The sequence below is a fragment of the Argopecten irradians genome, chromosome 11 (genome assembly GCF_041381155.1).
Source record: "Argopecten irradians isolate NY chromosome 11, Ai_NY, whole genome shotgun sequence".
NCBI lineage: Eukaryota > Metazoa > Mollusca > Bivalvia > Pectinida > Pectinidae > Argopecten > Argopecten irradians.
The window spans coordinates 18,059,864-18,082,533 of NC_091144.1; the positions used below are offsets into that span (position 1 = coordinate 18,059,864).

The 22,670-nt window shown below is 34.5% G+C and overlaps 1 protein-coding gene across 2 annotated transcripts; it reads left to right on the plus strand.

The window, feature by feature from the left end:
- Positions 1-520: 520 nt before the first annotated feature.
- On the plus strand, positions 521-21,420 carry LOC138334885 (peroxidase-like protein). 2 transcript variants are annotated; one of them, XM_069283711.1, is made up of 13 exons: positions 521-676; positions 12,609-12,811; positions 12,979-13,114; positions 13,448-13,662; positions 14,359-14,538; positions 14,871-14,928; positions 15,192-15,298; positions 15,700-15,801; positions 16,265-16,357; positions 16,589-17,306; positions 18,222-18,391; positions 18,907-19,009; positions 20,206-21,420. In XM_069283711.1, exons 2-13 carry the CDS (start codon positions 12,616-12,618, stop codon positions 20,423-20,425), a joined length of 2,298 nt encoding a protein of 765 aa, XP_069139812.1. In that variant the 5' UTR covers positions 521-676; positions 12,609-12,615; the 3' UTR covers positions 20,426-21,420. The 2 variants fall into 2 exon arrangements, with proteins under 2 accessions (XP_069139812.1, XP_069139813.1); XM_069283712.1 differs by lacking the exon at positions 521-676 and adding an exon at positions 7,498-7,588.
- Positions 21,421-22,670: the final 1,250 nt, after the last annotated feature.

Sequence of the window (22,670 nt, forward strand, 5' to 3'; positions counted from 1 at the left end):
ATAATAGCTGTACTTAACAGTTGAAACAACCATTGAATTCTGTCATCACTTTTTTTCGTCAATATGATGACACGATAAACGTCTGTCTGGAACAACACAAGATGATTATATACATAGGTGGTGTGTAAAACTATCATATTGGGAATACATGTGGATAACCGTATGATTATGTGACTTTTCATCTTTTTCGGTAGCTCTGATTAAAGTTATTTTATTAATATATGTGGTATTGAGGTTAATTAATTCGTGCTTATGATGTTATGAAACATTTCAAGAAAAAAACTTGAATTTGTAATTGAAAATAGAAAATCAGTTTAGTGTTGATTTGAAAAGGTATTGAAATTGTTATTTTTACATCGGCATGATTTGTAATAAAATATGACTTTAACTAGACATAATTTAATTATGCTATTCTGTGAATACCTATAAATCTGTAAATTGGTCATTAACATGTATTTCTATTTGGAAGGTTAATATGACAATGTCACTCTCCTGAAATAAAACCAACATTAAACCTATCGGAGCGTTTGACCGTCCGGCCTACTGCCCTGCCTGGTCTGAACATCTAAAGCTCTGGACTTTACCTGTCCGTCATAGACTGTCAGTTTATAATCACCCCCGTGTCGATCGGTGTGGACCAGTACTGGTCATCATTTGAACACCACAACAGGCCAAGGTAGGTTACATTTTACAATTTGATATTGGATTTCTTGACAGAAAATACTTTCATATGTATTCGCATGTACATATCTACTTGTTATGTGCTAATTGCTTTTTTTAATCGAAGATAACTTTTTCTTGTATGTTTTGACATTTCCGTGTTGTGAACGATTGTGTTACATGAGTTCAGATAGTCTGGATAGCAATTGTTTCAACACGTACACACGGAAATAAAATGATATAGTTTATGAAAATCATTTAGTAATAATTTTAAAATAAATATTTAAATACTTTGAAAATACTAATAATGTATATATCTGTGCAATCGTATGCATCTAAAGAAGACCTAACAGGTTTCTTTGAAGTAGAATTTAATTTTTTGTGATAATTTTCACAAAGAATGCATCTTCTTAGAAACACGTTTTGTCCTTCAGTAGGCGAAAAATAATTATTGTACTTCCATATATTTTGGGCTTTCTTTGGTACATTAATTTCGTACCTGAGTTACAATTATTCTATATAATTGTCCAACTCTGAACGCATTAGCGATACTGCGCCAATTCGCAATGGTAATGGGAAGGAGAAGTTGATATATATGAATGCAATCCTAATTATGCAGCTTTTATGAACGTACCTATCATCAAGATCACGTTGAGGGCATGTACATAAGAGTGCAAAGTAAGTATTTATGCAAAGGTATATCTTATATAACAATAGTCTCTATTTGCATCCATTACCAAGGCCCGCAAATAAAACACAACACGAATATTCCGCAGTCTCCCAAAATATGTACCACGTAATTCATACACGCAAAACACCGCATTTATGGGTGGCCTCCCAAACATGAGCCTGAATGTTATAAGGACGTTGATTTAATCCAACAAACGAAACCACAAATGATGAGTTTCAAATGCCAGGCTTTTGAATGGATAAAATGTTTTATTTAGTTTTTGACGGCAAGCCGTACCGCTATAACTTGAAATCCATAAATTGAACCAGTTTCAAAATATTGCAGAGTTATTTTCGGCAATAAAAAGTCGGCAAGCATTTAGATCTTATAAAAAGATCATTGCTAGGAATTAGATATGAAAGAAATTAACAGTATTTATTTTTTATGCTTTGTTGTAGAGTCTTTCATTTCTTCCGTCAAAAAAACATTTATGCCTACATAAAAATGGCCAAGTATTACTGGTTTGGTATCGCCCAGTTTATTGCCTTACTCAATGTGTGAAAAAAGGTGTTCCTACATTCCTACAGACAGGAAAAAAGCTATTTGTCTGATATCGCGATCATATTCTGATGTCGATTACCTAAAGAAAAAGCAGCCATTGATATAATGATGTATAGATTATCACTATAAAAAGATATAATTGTCCTAATAAAATTATACACTAATATATATATCATCTCAGTTCCCATACAATTGATAGAAGTGTTCGTTTTTACCGACACACGAAAATTCAATGACAATGTTCTCCAATAGAAAATACCAGCGGTTAAAGACAGGGCATAAACGATACTCATGAGTTGAATTAATTATTCTCAATATTTTTATCTTGAAGTAAAATGATAATCTCAAAGGTTTTAACGATGGTGATGGTGTAAAGTAAGTAATTTTTGTAACTGAAGAGAAATACTGATTCGTTTATTCCTGCTTTGACAGAGACATAAATACCATTCGCCAGCGGTGTAGTATCTTTAAGCAATAAAACAAATGTTAATTAAGTACAATGAACTCACCTTAGTCTTTGTATGTTTACAGAACTATAACCTACCAATCATTCTATTCACGAACTGATTTGAAAGTCCAGATCATTACATAACCATTTAGATACCAAACCCCTTAGCAGCCAAGGTAATATCTTTATTACTTTGAGCTAACTAGTTCATTATAGTTCAAAAAAACCAAATGCATTGTGTATGCAAGACAAACTCACTCATAAATGTACACAAACAAGTGAGTTCAAGGGATGATTAGGGAAAATGGTCGTGTAATTTTCATTTTACTACATGGTTTGTTTTTATCTGAATATACTGAATTAATTTTATCATTATTTTTTTCTGTTTATCACAATTATAAAAATTCTGGCCGAAATTCGTAAACTGTTATTTATACCACTAGTGCAGTCATACTGAATACAAGTACAAATAAAATTCCCACGATAACACTTAGTAAATTGTAACTCGGAATTATTACCCGTTCGTAATTGTTACGTCATTATCAGCTTTGGCATTTCAGCATATCGATAGTAAACGTGACAATTCATAATATACTAAAGACGAAGACTTATTAATATGTATCTAGTTGATCAGACAGACATTGTTGCCAAGTGGCTAAGAAGTCCCGATATACTACCACAAGCCCTTCACCTCTGGGCCGCGGTGGCCAAGCGGCTAAGACGTCCCGACAAATTACCACAAGCCCTTCACCTCTGGGCCGCGGTGACTATGACGTCCCGACATATTCTCACAAGCTCTCCACCTCTGGGCCGCGATGGCCAATTGGCTAAGACGTCCTGACATATTACCACAAGCCCTACTCCTCTGGGCCGCGGTGGCCAAGTGGCTAAGAAGTCCCGACAAATTTACCACAAGCCCTCCACCTCTGGGCCGCGGTGGCCAAGTGGCTAAGACGTCCCGACATATTACCACAAGCCCTTCACCTCCGGTTTGCGAGTGTGAATTCCATGCGGGGCAGTTGCTAGGTACTGACCACTAGTCAGTGGTTTTTCCCGGATACTACGGTTTCGTCCACCATCAAACCTGATAGTCCTTATATAATGTTCAGGCATCGATAAAAATTTAAACAATACCTTTATTAAAACATTAACTTAGATTTAAAGTGTTTTAAAGTTATAAGTGCCATAATTTCCATTCCCACAAAAGAACAAGATATTATACATTTCATAATATTTCATAATATTTAATAATATATTTTTATTCACCACCAAATATTCCCAGCATTAAGAATTACTATACTTTTAATGCAAACGTCTTAATTTAACAAGTACAAAATAAAAGTTGAAATATTTTGGCAGTCCGGCAAAAATTATGATATTTATGTATGCAGTGCAGTGAAATGACTACATACGGTCAGACCAAGAAGACGGTCAGACCAAGAAGATGTGGTCTGCAAATTCATTTTGCATATTTACAATATTGTTTGTAAGTGTACAATTTATTTCTGTAGGCATGATACATAATCAATAAAATACCATAGTATTTGCCCCGCAGGTAGGGCGTTAGAATTGTACCTGCTGCCCCTATTGCATGACCGTAAAAGGCGACTAAATTTAGGATATTATCTTTTCTTTTCTTCCTAACTGACTTCATCCTTCCTAATGCCTCCCTTGGCACCGCCTCACTTTTGGCCTTGAGTTGAGCGTTCGCCCCTGTGCGGAAGGCTCTGGGTTCTGTCCCCTGGCCGAGACACACCAAAGTCTATAAAAATGGTAGTTTCTGCTCCTGTTAAGCGCTCAGCATACAGGGAGTGGGACGACTGGTTTGTCCGTTGTCAGTATAATGTGGCCGGGTGGGGTATGTTGCTTGGTGTCTTCGGCGGCATGCTTCAATGATATAGCACTATAAAAAGGGGAAGAGTTCCACTATACAAGAAGACACTACATGAATATACCGCAGTCTACCAAAACACACACCTCGCACAACATACATGCAACACACCGCATACATGGGAGGCCGTCCTTACATGACCATAGCTGTTGATAGGACGTCAATTAATCAAACAAACAAACAAACAATAAAATAGTATAATGCATCAAGTCTGTGTTGTAACTAATGTGTATATGGCATTATACACACGTACATGTATGTCTATCTATATGAAGAATGATTTTCAGAGATTAATTCATCAATCATAATAGTTTTCAACATATTTTTGAAGATACTATTAAGCCCGGTAATGGCATATTTGACCACTGTTTTAATCAAAACAGTGGTCATACTAATAACCTCCATAGCGTAGCGTAAAAGATAACTAAAATTCTAAATATTCAGGGGCGTAGAAAGCGGGGGGGGGGGGGGAGGGGCAGGGGGGCAATTGCCCCCCCCCCCATTCCCGGGGGGGGGGGGGCAAATATGTCTTTTTGCCACCCACCCCCCCCCATTTTTGCCAACTGAAATGTTCAAAAAATGAATATTTGAAAGAAAAAAGGGTCCTCCTGCACATTTTTCTTACTTCGTTCTAAAACGTTCCTAAAACGTTCAAGCACATAATGTTCAAACCTTTAATAGTAGAAATTCAATACACATGAACTACACTTAAAATGTCCATTAATGGATTCTACGTACTACATTTGTATTTAAAAATGTCTCTTAAAAGGTTACTTTGTTTAGATGTCTTAGCAAGACATAATTCATTATTATTTTGAGTTACAAAACAATGTGCCGATGGTGTGAAGCCGGTATGTTCAGATCGAGCGGGGTGCACAATGATATGACGACACAATTATCAGAATTATTATTTCTTAATGCAGGTTACTTTAAACCGAAAAAGTATCATGGTAAGAACGCTTTAAAATCATTAAAATTCTAAATCGTAATTTTTTCACGGGGGAGACCCCCGAACCCCCCAAACACCAAAATTTCGCGCTTTCGGACGCTCGCAAAATCATCAAAATACATTGTAAAACTCATCTCAGCCATTCTAAATCGTAATATTTTTCTCCGGGGTCGACCCCCAGACCCCAAAAGCTCACCCCTTCGGCGCTCACTTGCTAATTTGGCCAATTTGCGTATTCGTTAATTTCCTTTTAGCGACCCCACTGTCTATAAATGTGTACAAGGATTATATTTTATGATATATGAAAAAAGTATGTAAAGTATATATGGTTGTGTGTTGAATTAATCTCCTCCTGGGGGGGTTACAAAATATTGAGGACCTTTGCCCCCATTACGTTTCATCTTCCTACGCCACTGATGTTCATATTATCATATAAGATTCATCAATTTAAGTTTCCTTAAAAACAAACATAAAAAAAAATTATTAACATATATAACATCAAAATCCCTATAGACATAGCCTGAGAGGAAGTTACAACAGTAACAAGATTACCCGTGTAAATCTATGTTAACTATCAAGGTTCTTCTGCGCGGCAATATGGAAGACTGCGGGAACATACGGCGACCCGCCTTATGGAAACTAACATTTGATTTAACTATTTAGAAATATTTAGGACGATATACATATTAACAAAGAGTTTATAACTTTTGGGCCGTTTCGGTTTAGGTACGTATGTTGCGTATATTTGATTGTATGAAAAAGATATCCAAATAATGTTAGCGGTAGAAAGAGCAAACGAATGCATTACAGTGGTATTGATTTTTAATCAGCATATTCCTATTCATGTTTTTAAGCCACCTGAGACGAAGTCTCACGTGACCTATTCAAATCGCTTTTTTTTTGTCCGCTTTCGTCCATCGTGAGTCGTATTGTGATAAACAATTTATTTTTTCGACTTCTTGTCCAAAACTTCTGAAACACATTTGTTGAAATTTTACAGTAACCTTCCATATCCAAAGATCAACCAAAATGTGAATTATCTTGTCCTAGCCCTCCAAGGGCCTCAGGAATGGGGCAAAAAGGGGTCAAGTAGGCTTAGATTTCAAAATCTTTTGAAATTCCAGAAATGGTAGATGGATAGATCTTAAGGTCCTTTACAACAATTGTTAATTAGGGTATCACGTTTTCCCCTGAGGAGGGGGGTCAAGTTTACTATGGATTATAGAGGAAAACGAATTATTTGCTCTATTTTCAAAGGAAATAAGTCAAACTTTTTTAGAATTACTAGCCAGAGATAGTATTTTAAGTCCTGGCCGACCCCCAGGGGCAAGAGGGCGGAGCCAAAATGGGTCAAAATTGCTAAAATTTGAAGGGACCAGAGGGGCAGGGCCAATAGCAGTCAAAAATACTAGAATTTCAAAAAATCTTATTTTGAATTCACAGCTTTTAAAATAAACTTTAAAATTAACTTTAATTTGTTTTACATCGGTTGAGAAACAAGTTATACAACATTCTCGATGACGTATAGATGTAAACGCGAGAGAGGTTTTATAATGTTCACAGAATTCATAGATTTGATGGAATCAAATAACTCTTCATTTATTAAAAAGTCAAATTTTCAAAATCATTGACTGGTCTGATGGGCCAATATAGTGTATACATGTTTTTGTTTCATTCTCTGTATCGTAACTCATTTGACCACTAAGTCCCAGGGGCCTATTGTTAGAAATGTAATTGATTGATAATTGTATGACACAAACTTACGCACCTGTATTTACACCTGTCAAGGTCATTTATGACAGCCCTAATTCTTCAGTTGTTTAACGAAGCAAGCAGTACATGTATATGTACACAACGTAAATGAATCGGTTATAATCATGCGATAACCTTCACATCGATTTATTTAAAGTTATATGTGCCGTATTTTTCATACTTACGAATCAAGACGAGCTTTTGATATGTTATTCATCACCAAAACTTACCTACATGTTGAAAATTACAGTACCTCCAATGCATTGGTTTTAAATTTACAAATACACATAAGAGCAGAAAATGATTTTAGCCGTACTGCGAAAAATCGTTACATCTACAGTGAAGCGAAATGAGTACCTTCGGTCAGACAATGAAGCCTTGTGGTCTACATTTTCATTTCACATTTTTACAGTGTTTTTAGTAATTGTAAAGTGATTTCTGCAGGAAAGTTTCCATCTAAATATACATAATGCATAAAAAATTGATTTTACAGTACAAAATTTCTGTGTTGTTACTAACGTTTTTAACGCGTCTGAAGCCATTTGTATGATTTTTAAGGGGCCGCAGTGGCCGAGTGGTTTAAGATGTGCCGACGTATTACCACAAGCCCTCCACCTCTGGGATACCGGTTCGAAGCCCATGTGAGGCATTTGCCAGGTAACGACCGCTGACCGTTGGTTTTTCTCCGAGTACTCCGGCTTTCCACCACCATCAAACCTGGCAGTCCTTACATTTTTCTTGATGGAAACCATGTTTGTATGTTAAGGATGGTTACGAGAGCAAAAGAGTGCACTCTATGGTTTCTTTATGGAAAACATTTTTGTATGTTAAGGATGGTTACGAGAGCAACTTTATTTGCAATGATACACAACTATTACACCAGTTGCATCCGCAATGTACTCTATTTTTAAAATTCAACAATTTAATCACTAAATAACTTATTAATGTTTCCGTACTTTAAGGCCAAAACGGGCACAAAATTATATGTAATGTTTTCATTTATCGGATTTGAATATTGATACAATTTAGCTAATTGTTGTGTTATACTATCCCACTTTAAACGTCCGATTTAAAACATTGTTGACAATAAATTGATTGAGGATTTCCCAAACTTTTTAAACTATCATCATGTAAAAACAAGGGCGCCATTTATCGAATTTGTTGTCTAATTTTATTTTTTGATATTGTTTTAAATATCATATTTTGGTTGAAGATTTCACGTGGGAAATGCAAATTGTTGAGTCATAGATTCTAAAACAACGGAAAGAAATAATACATGAAAACAAATCACATTATTTTAATCTGAAAAGTATCTTTATGTGTACTATAAAAATATCATCACCACAATGAAAGACATATTATAAACAATTGTTTATATTTGCTCATTTTTTTATTAAAGATACGTGATTTTTGTCATCTTTGTGGATTGTGAAGCGTTTAAATATGTATATAATTTTGTTCACATCAATAAAAAGAACATAGGTTATGTTATGTACTGTAAATTAGGATAAAAGTATTTATCAGTTTGCATTAAAGCAAGAAAGCTGCTGATACCGATACTATTCCATTGTATTATCTACCACATATATTACAAAAAAGTCCAAATACAAGGTCTACCAACAAGGTCAAATCTATATCGAGGACGACCACTCGATTTCTAACAGACCTGACGAGCGGTTTACAATGTAAATCAAATCTATCACTGGGCCATTGTCCCCGGGCTATTGTCTGACAGTTCTGCATACAATGGATAATGCATCATACTTACCTGGCTATATATGACAGGTCTACACCACACAAGTACCACAGGCGGACGGTGGTATTGACAGCGGTTATCATTAGCAATTATTGATTGTGTACTTAAATTGACAATGATTCAATTGCTTTTTCACAGAGGTTTTGTTTTAAAAAAATAAATTAATAAAATATCTTTTAGCACCCTTTTGGAATAATTTGAACTCAATACATTGTTTAATAAAAATATTGTGTTGTTTAATTTATTTAATTCAATTTTTCGAGTATTTTCACTGCCATGTAATTACTTTATGTAAATGTTTTTTATTTTGTTATCCCTTGTGTTACCTTAAATGTTAAATCAAGGCACATAGTCTTTTACATGAGTTGGTCTTATTTATTTTAACTCCATGTAAGACATGCAAATCTCGAAAAATGCGTATATGATGATAAAACATAATCAATATCTACAGTTTATTTCTCAATTTTGAGAGACTATTTTAAGTTGTATGGTCTGTGACATGCTGTAGTTTTGACATAAAAAGCATTTTATTTTAAAGTGTTCTATATATCTTCCCCGCCTCTATAATTTTTGAACTTTCCATATTTACCGACTTATTCGAATTAACATAGTTATGAAACAATTAAATTTAAATATTGATTTTTAACATGTACACATTTTAAATAGCTCGGAAGTCTCCGAACTGTTCCGATCAGTACAGGTATTAGCGATGTTATCCACATGATACGACTCGGGTGGTTCCGATCTATACGGGTATCGCCAATGTCGATCACGTGATGCTATTCATGTTATCAGATATTACCCGGAAGTTTGAAACATGTCTTTGACTATGGCGGGTCTTTCAAAACTTATATTCATGCGACATTTACCTCTATGTCAATAGTAATTTGGTGCTTCTATGGAACTTAACCATCATATATAAGCATCCATATTTACACAGTTTGTGATGGTGAAATTTACAAGAAATACAACTTTAAGTTTCAAAACAAAGTTTTGTAAACATTACAACGCAATTATTGAATTATAAAATATTAAAAAACAAATTATATTATGGGTACTATTTTCGGAAAATCGATTCATAGGAAGTTGAATTTGAGAAGAGATTTTTTTGTGGGTATATTAGTAAATTTACGCTAATTGAACATTTTCACCTGACAAAAATATCTGTTTAGGATCAAACGGACCAACACATGAACCCCTGTGTTGTTACTGACATACTGAAGTTTATTAGTACTTTTTCCACGGTTCTCCGGCGATGCTTGATCGTTAAACACAATACCAAGACGTGTACACCAGCTAAAATGATAATAATTAATCGTATATCGACCCTTACATCCTTATTAAATTCCAATATTATATAAATATCGGAGCTGTCAACTGCGATAAAAGAGGAGGTATAAATGGGAAAAAATTACGAAAACAACAACAACAACAAAAAACAAAAAACCAGAAAAAAACAAAAACTATTGACTCAATTGATCTTAATATCAATTTTCATCTTCCATATTTATTCCTTTTATACTATAATATTATAAAAGTATATGTCTAGAAAATAGACATTCTCTTATTTTTGTTTTTGATTGCTTCGGGTCTCCATTTTGATCGCCTTCACATGTTCAAATGTTTTATCAGTAGCATCGCTTATGAGTCTGAAAAAAGGAAAACATTGAAAGTGTCTTTAATGTCACCAAACAGTCAGAACGAAACGGTTATAAGTTTTCTTTAATTTTTCCTATGAATTAGCTATGAATTAACTATACGAATGTGTGGTGTCGTTGGCGCCTGTAGGGAATCCTAAAAGGACGAAAATGCCTTTGTCAAAACAGACTCGGTTTTCAATTTTCAAATGTTAGCTTAATTTTCATATCTTTTGAAATGTGAAATAATCCTGACAGTGTTATACATGTATGAGATGAATAAGTGACCTTGATGTTCATGAAAACATTTTGATTCTTTATCCTGACTGACATGAATGCCATATTTTAAAATCCCGAAAATATGTGAATGAAAAGATGATAAGTGAATTATCTTGATCTCTAGATAGACGAATATAATGAAGGTGAAGTAATTGGCCCATTGACAAACGACTACTGTCTACTGTCGAAGATCTACTTATTTTGAAGTTAAATGACTTACGGTGATATTGACAATAATGTCACAATATGGTGTCTTCAAGATTTACCATTCTTTGTCATCACTCATCATATACTGTATAAATGTGACGTGTATTTATTATCAAATTGAGATGAAGTAATGAAAAATAAAAGTTCAGTCCCAATATTTTTTTTCATGAGAGAAGATTTACCAGTTTAATTAAAAGATACTTTGATATCAATTATAATACACTGTCAATTCAAAATATGATGCGTTTGTTATTAAATTTAAGAGACTTAATCGAATGATAATGATGTCACACTTTTTCGTTAAGAAAAAAAATAATATGTATACTATTCTTTGACGTCACGTATCAAAAATAGAAAGATGATGAATGGATTCAAATTCGAATGAAGTAATGAGAATGACGATAATGGTCACACGTTTTCAACACCGATATCATAGTTGACATCACCTCTCATACATACATAGCTGTACTACAAGTATAAAACAGAAGCGTCCTGGTATGTTTCGGTGACACAAATATGATTGACACAGTCCTTGTGACATCGGCCGGTAATAAAAAACCAAACCTCAATAATACTTCACACATACATAAACGACCTCTCGCTGAATCGTTATAGATTCGTTTGTCATTAATGTGCCGGATAAACAAATAAGGTCAGGTGACATAATTAGGAATAGTAATTATGTTTCTTTTACATAATAAATGAGATGTCATAAGTTTGTGACTTAATATTTCACCTCACGTTCCTTAACACAGTTCATACCATCGTCGTTAGAATACCAATATAAGACGACGCCATATACAAAAAGTATCGTCCTAAATCATAACCTGTTTGTCAGCGGTCATAACTTTTTATTGCTAACACTCTGTATATTAATGTTGTCAGGCTGACATACATGTTCGTACTGTAGATTCGGTTGTTGGGTGAATAACGATGCTGGTACATCGAATGTGTACTATTATTTGGTCTCTACGTTTTGTGTGCATAGGAAAATGTTCTAAAATGGATTTTTTTAGAAAATAATAATCTCTTTAGCACCCTTGACAAAGAACAAAACGCTTGTCCATGTGTTGGATTGAGCGATCTCGTACGCGACTTGTTGCAAATAGGGAACAAATGAGTACATAATACACCTCTCTGAGACTGGTAGGGCGTTAAAATTTTATCTGCTGCTCCTACTGCATGATCGTAAAACGCGAAAGCAAAAACTTTAGGATGTTTTCTTTTCTCTCCTTTCAAACTTCCTAACGTCTTCCTTGACACCGCCTCAATCTTGGCCTTCTGTTGAGCGCTCGCCTTTGTGAGGTAGGCTCTGGGTTTTGTCCCCTGATCGAGACACACCAAATGCTATAAAAGTGATAGGTTCTGTTCCTGCCTAGCGTTCGTTCAGCAAACAGGGAGTAGGGCAACTGGTTCGGGTGGAGTGTATTTATTTGTGTCTTCGGCAGCATGCTTCAGTGATAAAGCACCATAAAAAGGGCAACAGTTCCACTATACAAAAAAAGAACCGTAGTCTCTCAAAACACGCGCCTCGCACTACACACACGCTACATACCGCATATATGGACGGACGCCCTAACATGACACTGGCTGTTTATAGGACATTAGTTGATCAAACAAAGACTATATGTGATGTCCGCAAAATAACTAAACGTATTTTCTTTTTCAAATAATAACAGTTATTTTAACTGAACCCGAGTGTAACTACGTTATTTTAGTACCATGCATTGGTTAGGGAAACCATTCATTTGACACTTGGTGTTTCCATTTACCTACTGTTTCTTCTGTTTATCTGCAGGCTTAAGATGGCGTCCACTCTAAGGATGAGCTTCACCAGTCTTGTGACAGTTGTTTCCCTTCTCCCATTATGTCTGTCAAATCCCGGACCTGTCGGTTATCTAAATTATGCCACACTTTCCGACATGATATCACACTCTATCAAGACTGCAGTGAAAGAGCTGGAAATTAAAAAACATTTTGAAGAGCAACATTTCCATTCGGGTACGTCATTCTATTTGAAAACTAAGACAAACCAGTTTCAAGAACCAAAACATCTATTTTCGCAAATCACGATGACTTTTGACGCTCATTTCATTGTTTTGATTGATATTTTTGACATTGTTTGCCGCTATGATTCTGTATAGTAAAATGTTTATTTTCTGTTTTAGGAAATGACCGTAAGTTGTCGGAAGGTCATTTGTGGCACCATGCTCGATTCATGTTTTCTGGAGACCGAGGGAAAGTATCGCAGCTAAACGATAAAGCTTACATCAGTGTTCGGGCTACAAAGGAACTACTTAGTCTGTAAGATACATATGGAAATGGTGATATATCATATAAAATAGGGCTTTTGAACCTGCAAAATTCACCATTGACATAGTCCCTATATATATATGCAAATAGTACGTTCAATTATTTTGAGATCTATACTGTTAAACCTCGCGTTTCAATGCAATGATATATATTGACGGTTTCATGAATTTTAGACATTTTAAAGCGAAGTTAAAACCCGCTCTGAATAATCCGAAAAATAGTATCAGTAGAGACTTTTATTACTCTTTTACTGACGATCGGCAATTTATACATATTATATAAAAAATGAATAAATACATAATTTTTCTTTTCCACTTCTGACAGAACAAAACTGCCCCTAGAAGTACTACAGTCCGACCCGAAAGTCGTTGAGAAGTGGCGGCAGTGTATTGATCCATACTGTAGCTGCCCAGTCCCCAGATGTAACCCAAAACAGTGGTATCGTACGGCCGACGGCACTTGTAACAACCTGAAACATCCCAACTGGGGCGCCTCAATGAGGCCACAGCTTCGATACTTACCGGCGGCATACAGCGACGGTATGTTCTAAGTGCGTTCAATGCATAAGACTTCATATGTAGACTTGATGTATTCTTTCTGTTGATGCACGCACTTTCTTTTCTAACAGCACTACTAATTAATTACTTTTGTAGATAAGTCTTTCTGAATAAATTTCAAAATTGTAATGTTTGAATCACTGATGTTATGGAAGGTATTTTAAAATTAAAGGGTAGTTGGTCGAATTGAGTTAATGCATAAAAATAAGTTGATTTGTAGCAGTACCCTTCATTTCTCTTTTCTCAACATCTTCGACATGATATGTCACTGTCGTTGATAATGGGACATCAAACCAACCCAAACCAACCACACCAAATAGCGATACGAAGTCAGTTAAATAAGATGAAATATTGAATTTTACTTGTTACGAGCATTTCCATTGGCTTAAAAAATTACCTTATCAGCCATAAAGGAAAAAATGGCGTCGCCTTTTGAAACGTTGCTCCTGATTGGCTGGGATGACGGCGTAATGATTTCATAGACAAAAGAGTCCCAAAATGAATTTTGAATATTGAAGAGATTATCTTTTGTAAATTGTATTGTAAGGATTAATTTGAATAGATTTTTATCTTACGGGGATATAACACAAAAAATCTATTTAAGTTAATCCATAAATACTATAAAAAGGAGAAACATGATATGTTACAAATTGTTATATTACAATCCTTTTGGTACAGGTATAAACATGCCTCGAATCTTCAGTATCACCGGTAAACATCTACCGAGTGCCAGAGTGATCAGCAATGTAATCCATAGTACAGGCACGTGTCGATTTGACGAGAATGGTTACTCCGTACTATTGATGTCCTGGGGCCAGATTATCGACCACGACTTACAAGGAACCCCAATGACCAAAGGTGGGTATATCCTAACGGTTATAACGATTCTCTGGAAGTTACTTCGGTATAAACATATTTCATTATAGGTATTTACAACAAACAATTTATTTATTTGAGTCTTTATCACGAAGATCAGTATGAATTGGTGTAAGCGTGTTTGTCAGAACCGTGTTGTACATGCGTTTTATACTATCCCATAGCCACCTTTATCACTTTGTTGTATCAACCATTTTGTTACCACGTATGTTATTATAGTTTTTCATATCATTTATCAATAGTATCTCACATGAAACATGCTTGATAATATCACTTTCATTCCAGTCCATGATGTTTTTCTTTTATCTTTACAGGTTTCAACAACTCGGATATTATGTGTTGTTCACTTGGGGAGTCTGCCGCCGATCAAAGGTATGTAAACATATGTCATATCAACGGTTTTTTTTATTTATCTAGCTTAGATGAAAATCAATTATGATACATGTATACACATTGGTTTTAATATTAGTTTGTCTTAATAAAAATATACTTGGTTGAGTAGATTATTTTATCGTTTTCCAAGAAAATATCACATTTGAAAATTTATCTTCAATCCAATAAATGATTGGATAGCATTCTCTCATTTCTTTCCTTGTTTTCCCTTGTCTAATCACAATGCTATTTTTAACAAACAGGGGATCCTGTTTTCCGATAAAGGTGCCTTTGCCCGATCCCCGATTTAGATCAAAGTGCATGAACTTCGTCAGATCTTCTATCGCGCCAACACAGTTATGTGATATGGGTAAGACTATTTTCAAATATAGCTATAACTTCATTTACAATTGTAAAATCAAAATGATCGTATAAGATTCGTGACAAATCGCTGTAGGCAATTACCAACAATCCACCATCAGTACTGCTCAACGAGGATGTACAAATTGTAACTAGGACAGATCAGTTCAATAGTATGAAATATGTTGCTCATGAGTACTTACAGTTTTGTTGGATCTTTTAGATGATAGTATGAATTATACAGCAATGAAAATGCCTGTTTCTAACACTATTGAATTAATAAATTAATCTCATGTACCTATTGAAAGGAAAGTTCTATGATTTGGTTGTTGGTTTAAAATGATACATCAAATGCATGACAAATCTGTGCTATTTTAAACTATGAATAAAATGGACGATTTTGAATTACAGGTGTGCGAAACCCTGTCAACCAACAGTCTTCCTTCATTGACGGTTCCTTAGTGTACGGCTCCACCGAGGAAATACAAAACAGACTGCGGACAGGATATGGAGGTGAGTAGAGTCAGATATGTAGTAAAAATAATGAATTTGCTTGTATAAAGTCACCCAAACGCATGCATAAACCTGCCAGTCTTAAAGCATTGCTCATTAAAGTTACCTCTAGACTAATGATGTTGTTTCGCTTTTGAATTGAGGAAAACCCAATAAAAAGAAGACTCTTTCAGAATTATTGGCAATGTATTAAATATCTCCCCAATAGCAAACCCTTTTCTTTTTAAAAGACAAAGAAAAGTTGTGAAAAACGGATGCATGTTTTAAGTTGATCGTACGCTAAATGTAGGTAGAATAATAAAAGTTAATGCAGGAATTAAGTACTTCAATTCTCCTTACTATTTCTAGTGGGAAAGACATCAATGAGGAAGAAAACGCATCAATTTCGCAAATAGACATTGAATTGAACTACCGAACGATTATCCTACGCGTTAATCTACTCTCTGTGTTATTTGATTTACAGGTATGTTGAAGATGAGCTATAAGGGTTTGCTGCCCCCAGCAGATGAATCGAAATGTATGCTTTCTAATCCGGGAGAATACTGCTTTGACGCAGGTAACTAAAACCTTTACATCCCTTTTAATTAAGCTTTTGTTTAACGAAAACAGACATCTAGTCACTTCGATACAGAAAATTATATTTTGTATGTACCTAGAAATTTGGTCATTTTTGTGTTTAATTTAGGTTATCTTCATATGCAAAAAATATAAATACTCGTTTTATCCGATGTTGATGTGAAACTGATAGAAGTCTTACAGTCTGACGTTATAATTTCATATTTTACAGGGGATGACAGAAACTCTGTTGTTCCAACACTCGCCTTTCTCCACACAGTGTTTGTCCGGGAACACAACAGGATCTGTAAAAAACTTCAATATCTAAACCCTTTCTGGAACGACGAGAAAATATTTCAAGAAGCCAGAAAAATTGTGGCGGCCATTTTACAACACATCAACTATAACGAATACTTACCGCCTACTGTCGGTGAGACGCACATGAGGGCACACGGACTGTACTCGACGCCAAAAGGTCATCACACTGTCTACAATCCCAAGGTCAACCCTACCGCCTCTAATGTGTTCGGGGGAGCAGCATTCCGTTTTGGACATTCGCAGGTCCCCAATTTAATGGGCATGAGAGACCCACACTCACAGGTTACCAAAGAAGTACCAGTACAGTTTACATTCAACAGACCAGCGATGATCTTTGATGACCACGGTCTGGGCTGTGGACGAGTAGCGCACTGGACGCTTAACAGCAAGCAAGCCAATCAGGATCGGTTAATTCAGGATGGCTTGAGAAATTATCTTTTCTTAGATAAGGAAGGAAACAGTTTTGATTTAGCAGCACTGAATATACAACGGGGTCGTGATCATGGCATAGCTCCATATAATGCTTGGAGAAAATGGTGTGGCTTAAAGCCTGCGTTCCACTTTGGAGTCGGACCAGGGGGACTTGTCGACATGGATCCAGAATCAGCAATGCTTCTTTCCAAAGTATATCAGTAAGTAACTAGCGGGTTTCCATATAAACTTTGAAAAGTTTAATGGAAGATTTTGCATCCTTAGTATGTCATAAACATTTTGAATGGAATGTTTTTGTAACTTTATTTTTCAATAATGACTATTTAATACAAAAAAATAATAACGTGGAAATTTTTTTTTTTCATCTTAATTTAATTGTGTAACAGTTCTGTTTTAAAGATTAATCGACCAATTCAGACGCATATATTCTTGTAAAATATCTTAAACTATCGAATGCTGCTACCCTGATACAATCAGGTGAAATAAGAAATTAAACCACTTAAGCATGTTTATTCCAATGATATTGCATGTACCTTAAGTAGGGAAGTGACAAATATATGTATGCCTCAATCGGAAAGGCTATGAAGTTACCATTCGAAAATCACCAATAGCGTTTTAGTAATAGTAAACATTGCTATAGAATTGTCCTAAATGTTTGAACTCTCTAGTAACCAGGCAAATGTAAATAGATTTTATATTAATGCATATAGTGCATCATTTATTGAATAAGGTTTTGTTAAGATAGCATTGTCTCATCACTCATGGGAGTTTTTCGGGCACATGTACCAGTGGTTCTTGTCTTAGTTCTAGTTTGTTGTACAATATGTTGTAATGTTCAAAGAAGAGCCAAAATAAGTTTGAAAATGCTAGATTTTCTACAGGATTATGAGCGTATTTCTGTTAAACCCCCGCCACAGGATGTAAACTGTGGTAATATATTTTACAAAAGTTGTATTTCCACATGATAGATTTCGAAGAATATAATAATGTGATGATTCTTAATAACAAATTGTCATCTTTTATAACTTGGTCATTTCGATTAATATGTGGCTTTGAGTTTTATGGGGAGCAACCATAAAATTATATAAATAAATTAGTCTCTATTCTCGTTGTAGCCACCCTGACGACATTGACCTTTACACTGGAGGATTGGCAGAGATGAGACTAAAGGGAGCACAGACAGGACCCATATTTGCATGCATTATTTCAAAGCAGTTTGAGGCATTCAAAATGGGTGATAGATTCTGGTACGAAAATGATTTCCCTGCAATTGGATTCACCAAAGGTGAGGCTCTTTATAATCAATAAGTGGTCCAGATAGGGTTTAACAATTACTGGAGTAATGATTTATCACACATTTTACTTTAAAGCCGGTTATTTTCCAGGGTTATGATTTAAGTTATTTTGACTATTTTAAATTTCGAGACATAGCTATAAGGGTACCTATAGTCTATCAACTATTCTATATTTCGCCCATCATATTTTCGCAACTGTAGCAATATTTGACAAAAACCCACAAATAACCGTCTGTTACAGTATTTGGTATTATTATGTTTGTGAAGGGGTAAATGATCATGGTTTACTCATTGGTACTGGTTAATAGGCTTTAATTTCCGTACATGTGTATGTGTTCAGATCAATTATCAATTATAATATGAAACTAATGAACAGCATAAAATGAAATATTAACCACATATAAATCGAAGGTATAGCCCAGGTCACAACTTAAATATTTTTTTAGGATTACCTTGGATGATTACAACTTTTTTTTAAATGTATATTTTTTCACTCTTATTTCAGGTCAGATAAACGAAATTAAGGGAATTACTTTATCTAAACTACTATGCACTAACCTCGGCCTGAGGCAAATTCAACCGAATGCCTTCATGGTACCGTCTTTCAAGTAAGTATAACTTAAGCTAAACCTGTTATCCGTTATACCTCCTATCCATATGATAAAATTGAAAAATATGATATTATAGGTACACAGTTACCCCGTATTTACCTATTTCTATAAAGATGAAGTAGACCCCCACTCTCGCGTGTGTTTAGGTCGTTAATTCCATTTTGACATTTGCGCTGTCTTTGCCGATGCTTTGTCTCAGAGGTATCGTGTTTTTATCAAACAACACTCGGCAAGTTCTTTTCAAAAGAAGATGATAACAAAACAAAATTTACCCTAAATGTATAAATTATCACTTGTAAAGACGTTTTTTTCCTAAGAAACATTGACTGAGATCCCAAATCACGTTGTAGTGCCAATGATGAGCTCTATACATGTTTATCTCTTAGTACAGTAATTAAGAAGAAAGCGTTTAAAGATTTGAGCCTATTTTATATCTTTGACCTTGAATAAAGTCAAGGTCATTCATTTAAATGAGGCATTACATTGACAGATTAAAATAATTTTATATGAGATAAAATAGTTATAATAATATAATATAATAATATACAATGTTTATAATTTATAATATTAGGTCTCTGTCAATGAAGGTAAAGTGTACAACCCCTTAAATATGTAAATAAAAATATAAACGGTATAAATATTTGCCAAGTGGTACCCTCTGAACACACAAGCAATAAAAAAAATACCTCACAACGCTATTTTGAAAGTTATAAATTTTTGATGAAGCGCACTCATTGTTTATAATTGTAACACATCAGACGATTAGGCGTTTAACTGCATCTTAAAATTGTGTTTCAAGTGAACATTCCTGTACTTGCATTAAAATTGTAAGTTAAAAGTATTGGATTCAAATTGAAAGATAAAAACAATCAGATTTCAGGAATTGTGTATGAGACACAGGTGCGTCTGCCTTCCATTCAGAAGCCTGTATTATCAACTTTGATAATATCATATTTTTATTCACGAAGACGCACCATTAGGTTGAAGTGTAGATACCCATAAATTTCAATTATTATTTCACAATAAAATGTTTCTAAGAAAGTGTATAGACGTCACTGAGGTTCCAAGAATTTACCCACGAGTGACATCACAACGTCTAAAAATACATAGAGTATGTTTCCGTGATAATACAAATGCACTTTTCATATAGTTATACGTTTCTTTGGTAATAAAACATATATCTTTTATTCCAGGAACCCCGTTGTTGGGTGTGAGTACCTGCCACGCATTGACTTACGTTATTGGACGGATGGAGGCAGACGGAAGCCATACAACGGAATGGCGTACCACCCTTATAGCATTACACCATACAACAAAATGCCTTTCTGGACTTTCTCATATTTACCCACTAAGATGGCTTTCCCAGCAATGTATAACAATATTAGAATTAATTTCAAAAGCGAAGTTTATTAGGTAAAATGCGATCTTTATCAACAGGAATGTGGTCGTAACTTTAACGTTACGTTGTATTTGGTTATACTGTCTGAATTCCGGTGTCAAAAGTTTAATTTATATTAAATATGCTTCCGAATCGGTTGTTTTCTTTTACATTATCTTGTATGAATCTCGAGTTGTATGATAAAAACTCTTTTTCATACATCAGTTGTTTAATTAAAGATTATTGATGGTTGTGATGAATATATATTCCTTAATATTTATAAAGTAAAATTATCCCGTTATGGTCGAACTGTTCTTCTGAAGTGGTATTTCCTCCCAAACTAAATGTTATTTGCATTAGAGTACGACATTGGGAAAACCGTTGACTACGAAAATGACGTCTTGTATTTCTTAATCACAACAACGTTCTATTTAACCACTATTTATTTGTTTTTTCCCTATTTCCTTGAAAGAGATCTTTAGATAGTGTATCAACTTTATACATGTGATTTAATATGCAGGACTGATCTTTTCTGCAATGGAATACTTTGTTAATATGTATTTAGATTTATGAAAACTTATTTACCTTTACAAACGTATGAACAGTTTTGTTTTATGTTGCTACTTATGGTCTCGCATTGATGCAGAGTGGTTTAGATCGAATATTATTTGTATACGAAATCATATTGCATTGCTTGTGATTTAATAGGTCAGAATATGCCATTACTTATATATTTAAAAAAAATTATATTTATATGAAAATAAATTCAAAGAAAACAATTCATATGCACCAAAACAATACAAATTTTTGCGATTTAGAAATATTACGAGAATCCTACTTCCGATGATTGGAATAAAGATATTTTTAACCATCCACTTCATGACCGGTCCCAACAGAACTTGTTTCTTTTAAAACAAAGACATGATTGTTAATGGAAATACCTGTTGATGTGAAAGTGTCCTTACACTACATTGTTTTCACATGGTGATACGTACAAATGTCATGTTTAAAATAAAACTGTTCAATATAATTGTCTGCTTTCATTTATTTCTCACATTTAAAACACAAAGCAAGTATTTTAACGATTTATATCAATTTGGAAAATTATATAATGCCACCGGAATACAAGAAGTGAGAAAAGAAAAGAAAATCAGTTTTCAACGGGATTGTCGTGATCGAGAAAATCATGTACGATTTCAACGGGAGTGTCGTGATCGAGAAAATCATGTACGATTTCAACGGGAGTGTCGTGATCGAGAAAATCATGTACGATTTCAACCGGATTGTCTTAGTCATGACATTTCAAAATTAAAACTCTCGCATCAACATACGTAAATAATTAGCATTGCCATTTGCAATATAATAGACACTTCATTATAAATGAAATAAGATATTATATAAGTGATAAAAGATAATATTGATTTCATACATATCCAACTTCACAAGTAACTTTTGCTACCAGATTTCACAAAAAAAATCTTGTTTTTGAGAAAGAGACGATGTTTCCTGATTGATAACGAATAAGATTTTTTTGGGCCAAAGTTTGGCCCAATGTCACAAGAAGTGACATACAATACATCGGCGAAATATTTCGGACTATAAGGTATTTCTCCAATATCCATAGCTTTTCAAACGGCATTGCGCCCCTATATGTATATGGCTGTGAAAGAATCTGGTAGTAAAAGTTTATTGTGAAGTAAGTACATATATATATAACATTAACAGGGGGATGTGGATATGTGGCGCTGTGGTAGAAGGCGCAGGTATGTTTGGCTAGGCAATTGGGAGCCGTAGATCGTGAGTTCGAGGTCCGGATAGGGCACGAGTCAATAAATTGTCATGCTTTGTTAAATTGTGTTTCTTTGATATTTTATATAACATTAACATACATTTATGTACTACATGTAATTTTGATCAGAAGAACAACAGTCTAAGGATGAGTGGCAACTATTCTAAAGAAAGAAATCGTGTTTCTATATGTCGCCTTACAATTGTCGAATCAAGTATCTCTTTATCATCGAAATTTTAAAGAAAATCAGCTAGATGCTCGATGTTATTCTATCTTTCTTACTGACAGGTCCAAAGTGTTGATGTTATGAAATAATTTATACGATTCCATCATCTCTTATGGAATCTTTATTAAAATGTAGCGATATCCTTTAAATAAACATGAATACCATATCATTTATAATGTTGTGATCAATGCGAATCAAATCACATTCGTAAAACAAATTCTGAGGAGAGATAACACTTAAAGCTTACAAAGAAAAAACTCAAAAA

Excerpts from the sequence above, each read along its gene's own strand:
- LOC138334885 (XM_069283711.1), top strand. The coding sequence starts at position 12,616 with ATGGCGTCCACTCTAAGGATGAGCTTCACCAGTCTTGTGACAGTTGTT. Across the intron at positions 12,812-12,978 it reads AGAGCAACATTTCCATTCGG|GAAATGACCGTAAGTTGTCG; the intron begins GTACGTCATTCT and ends TTTCTGTTTTAG. Across the intron at positions 19,010-20,205 it reads TTCATGGTACCGTCTTTCAA|GAACCCCGTTGTTGGGTGTG; the intron begins GTAAGTATAACT and ends CTTTTATTCCAG.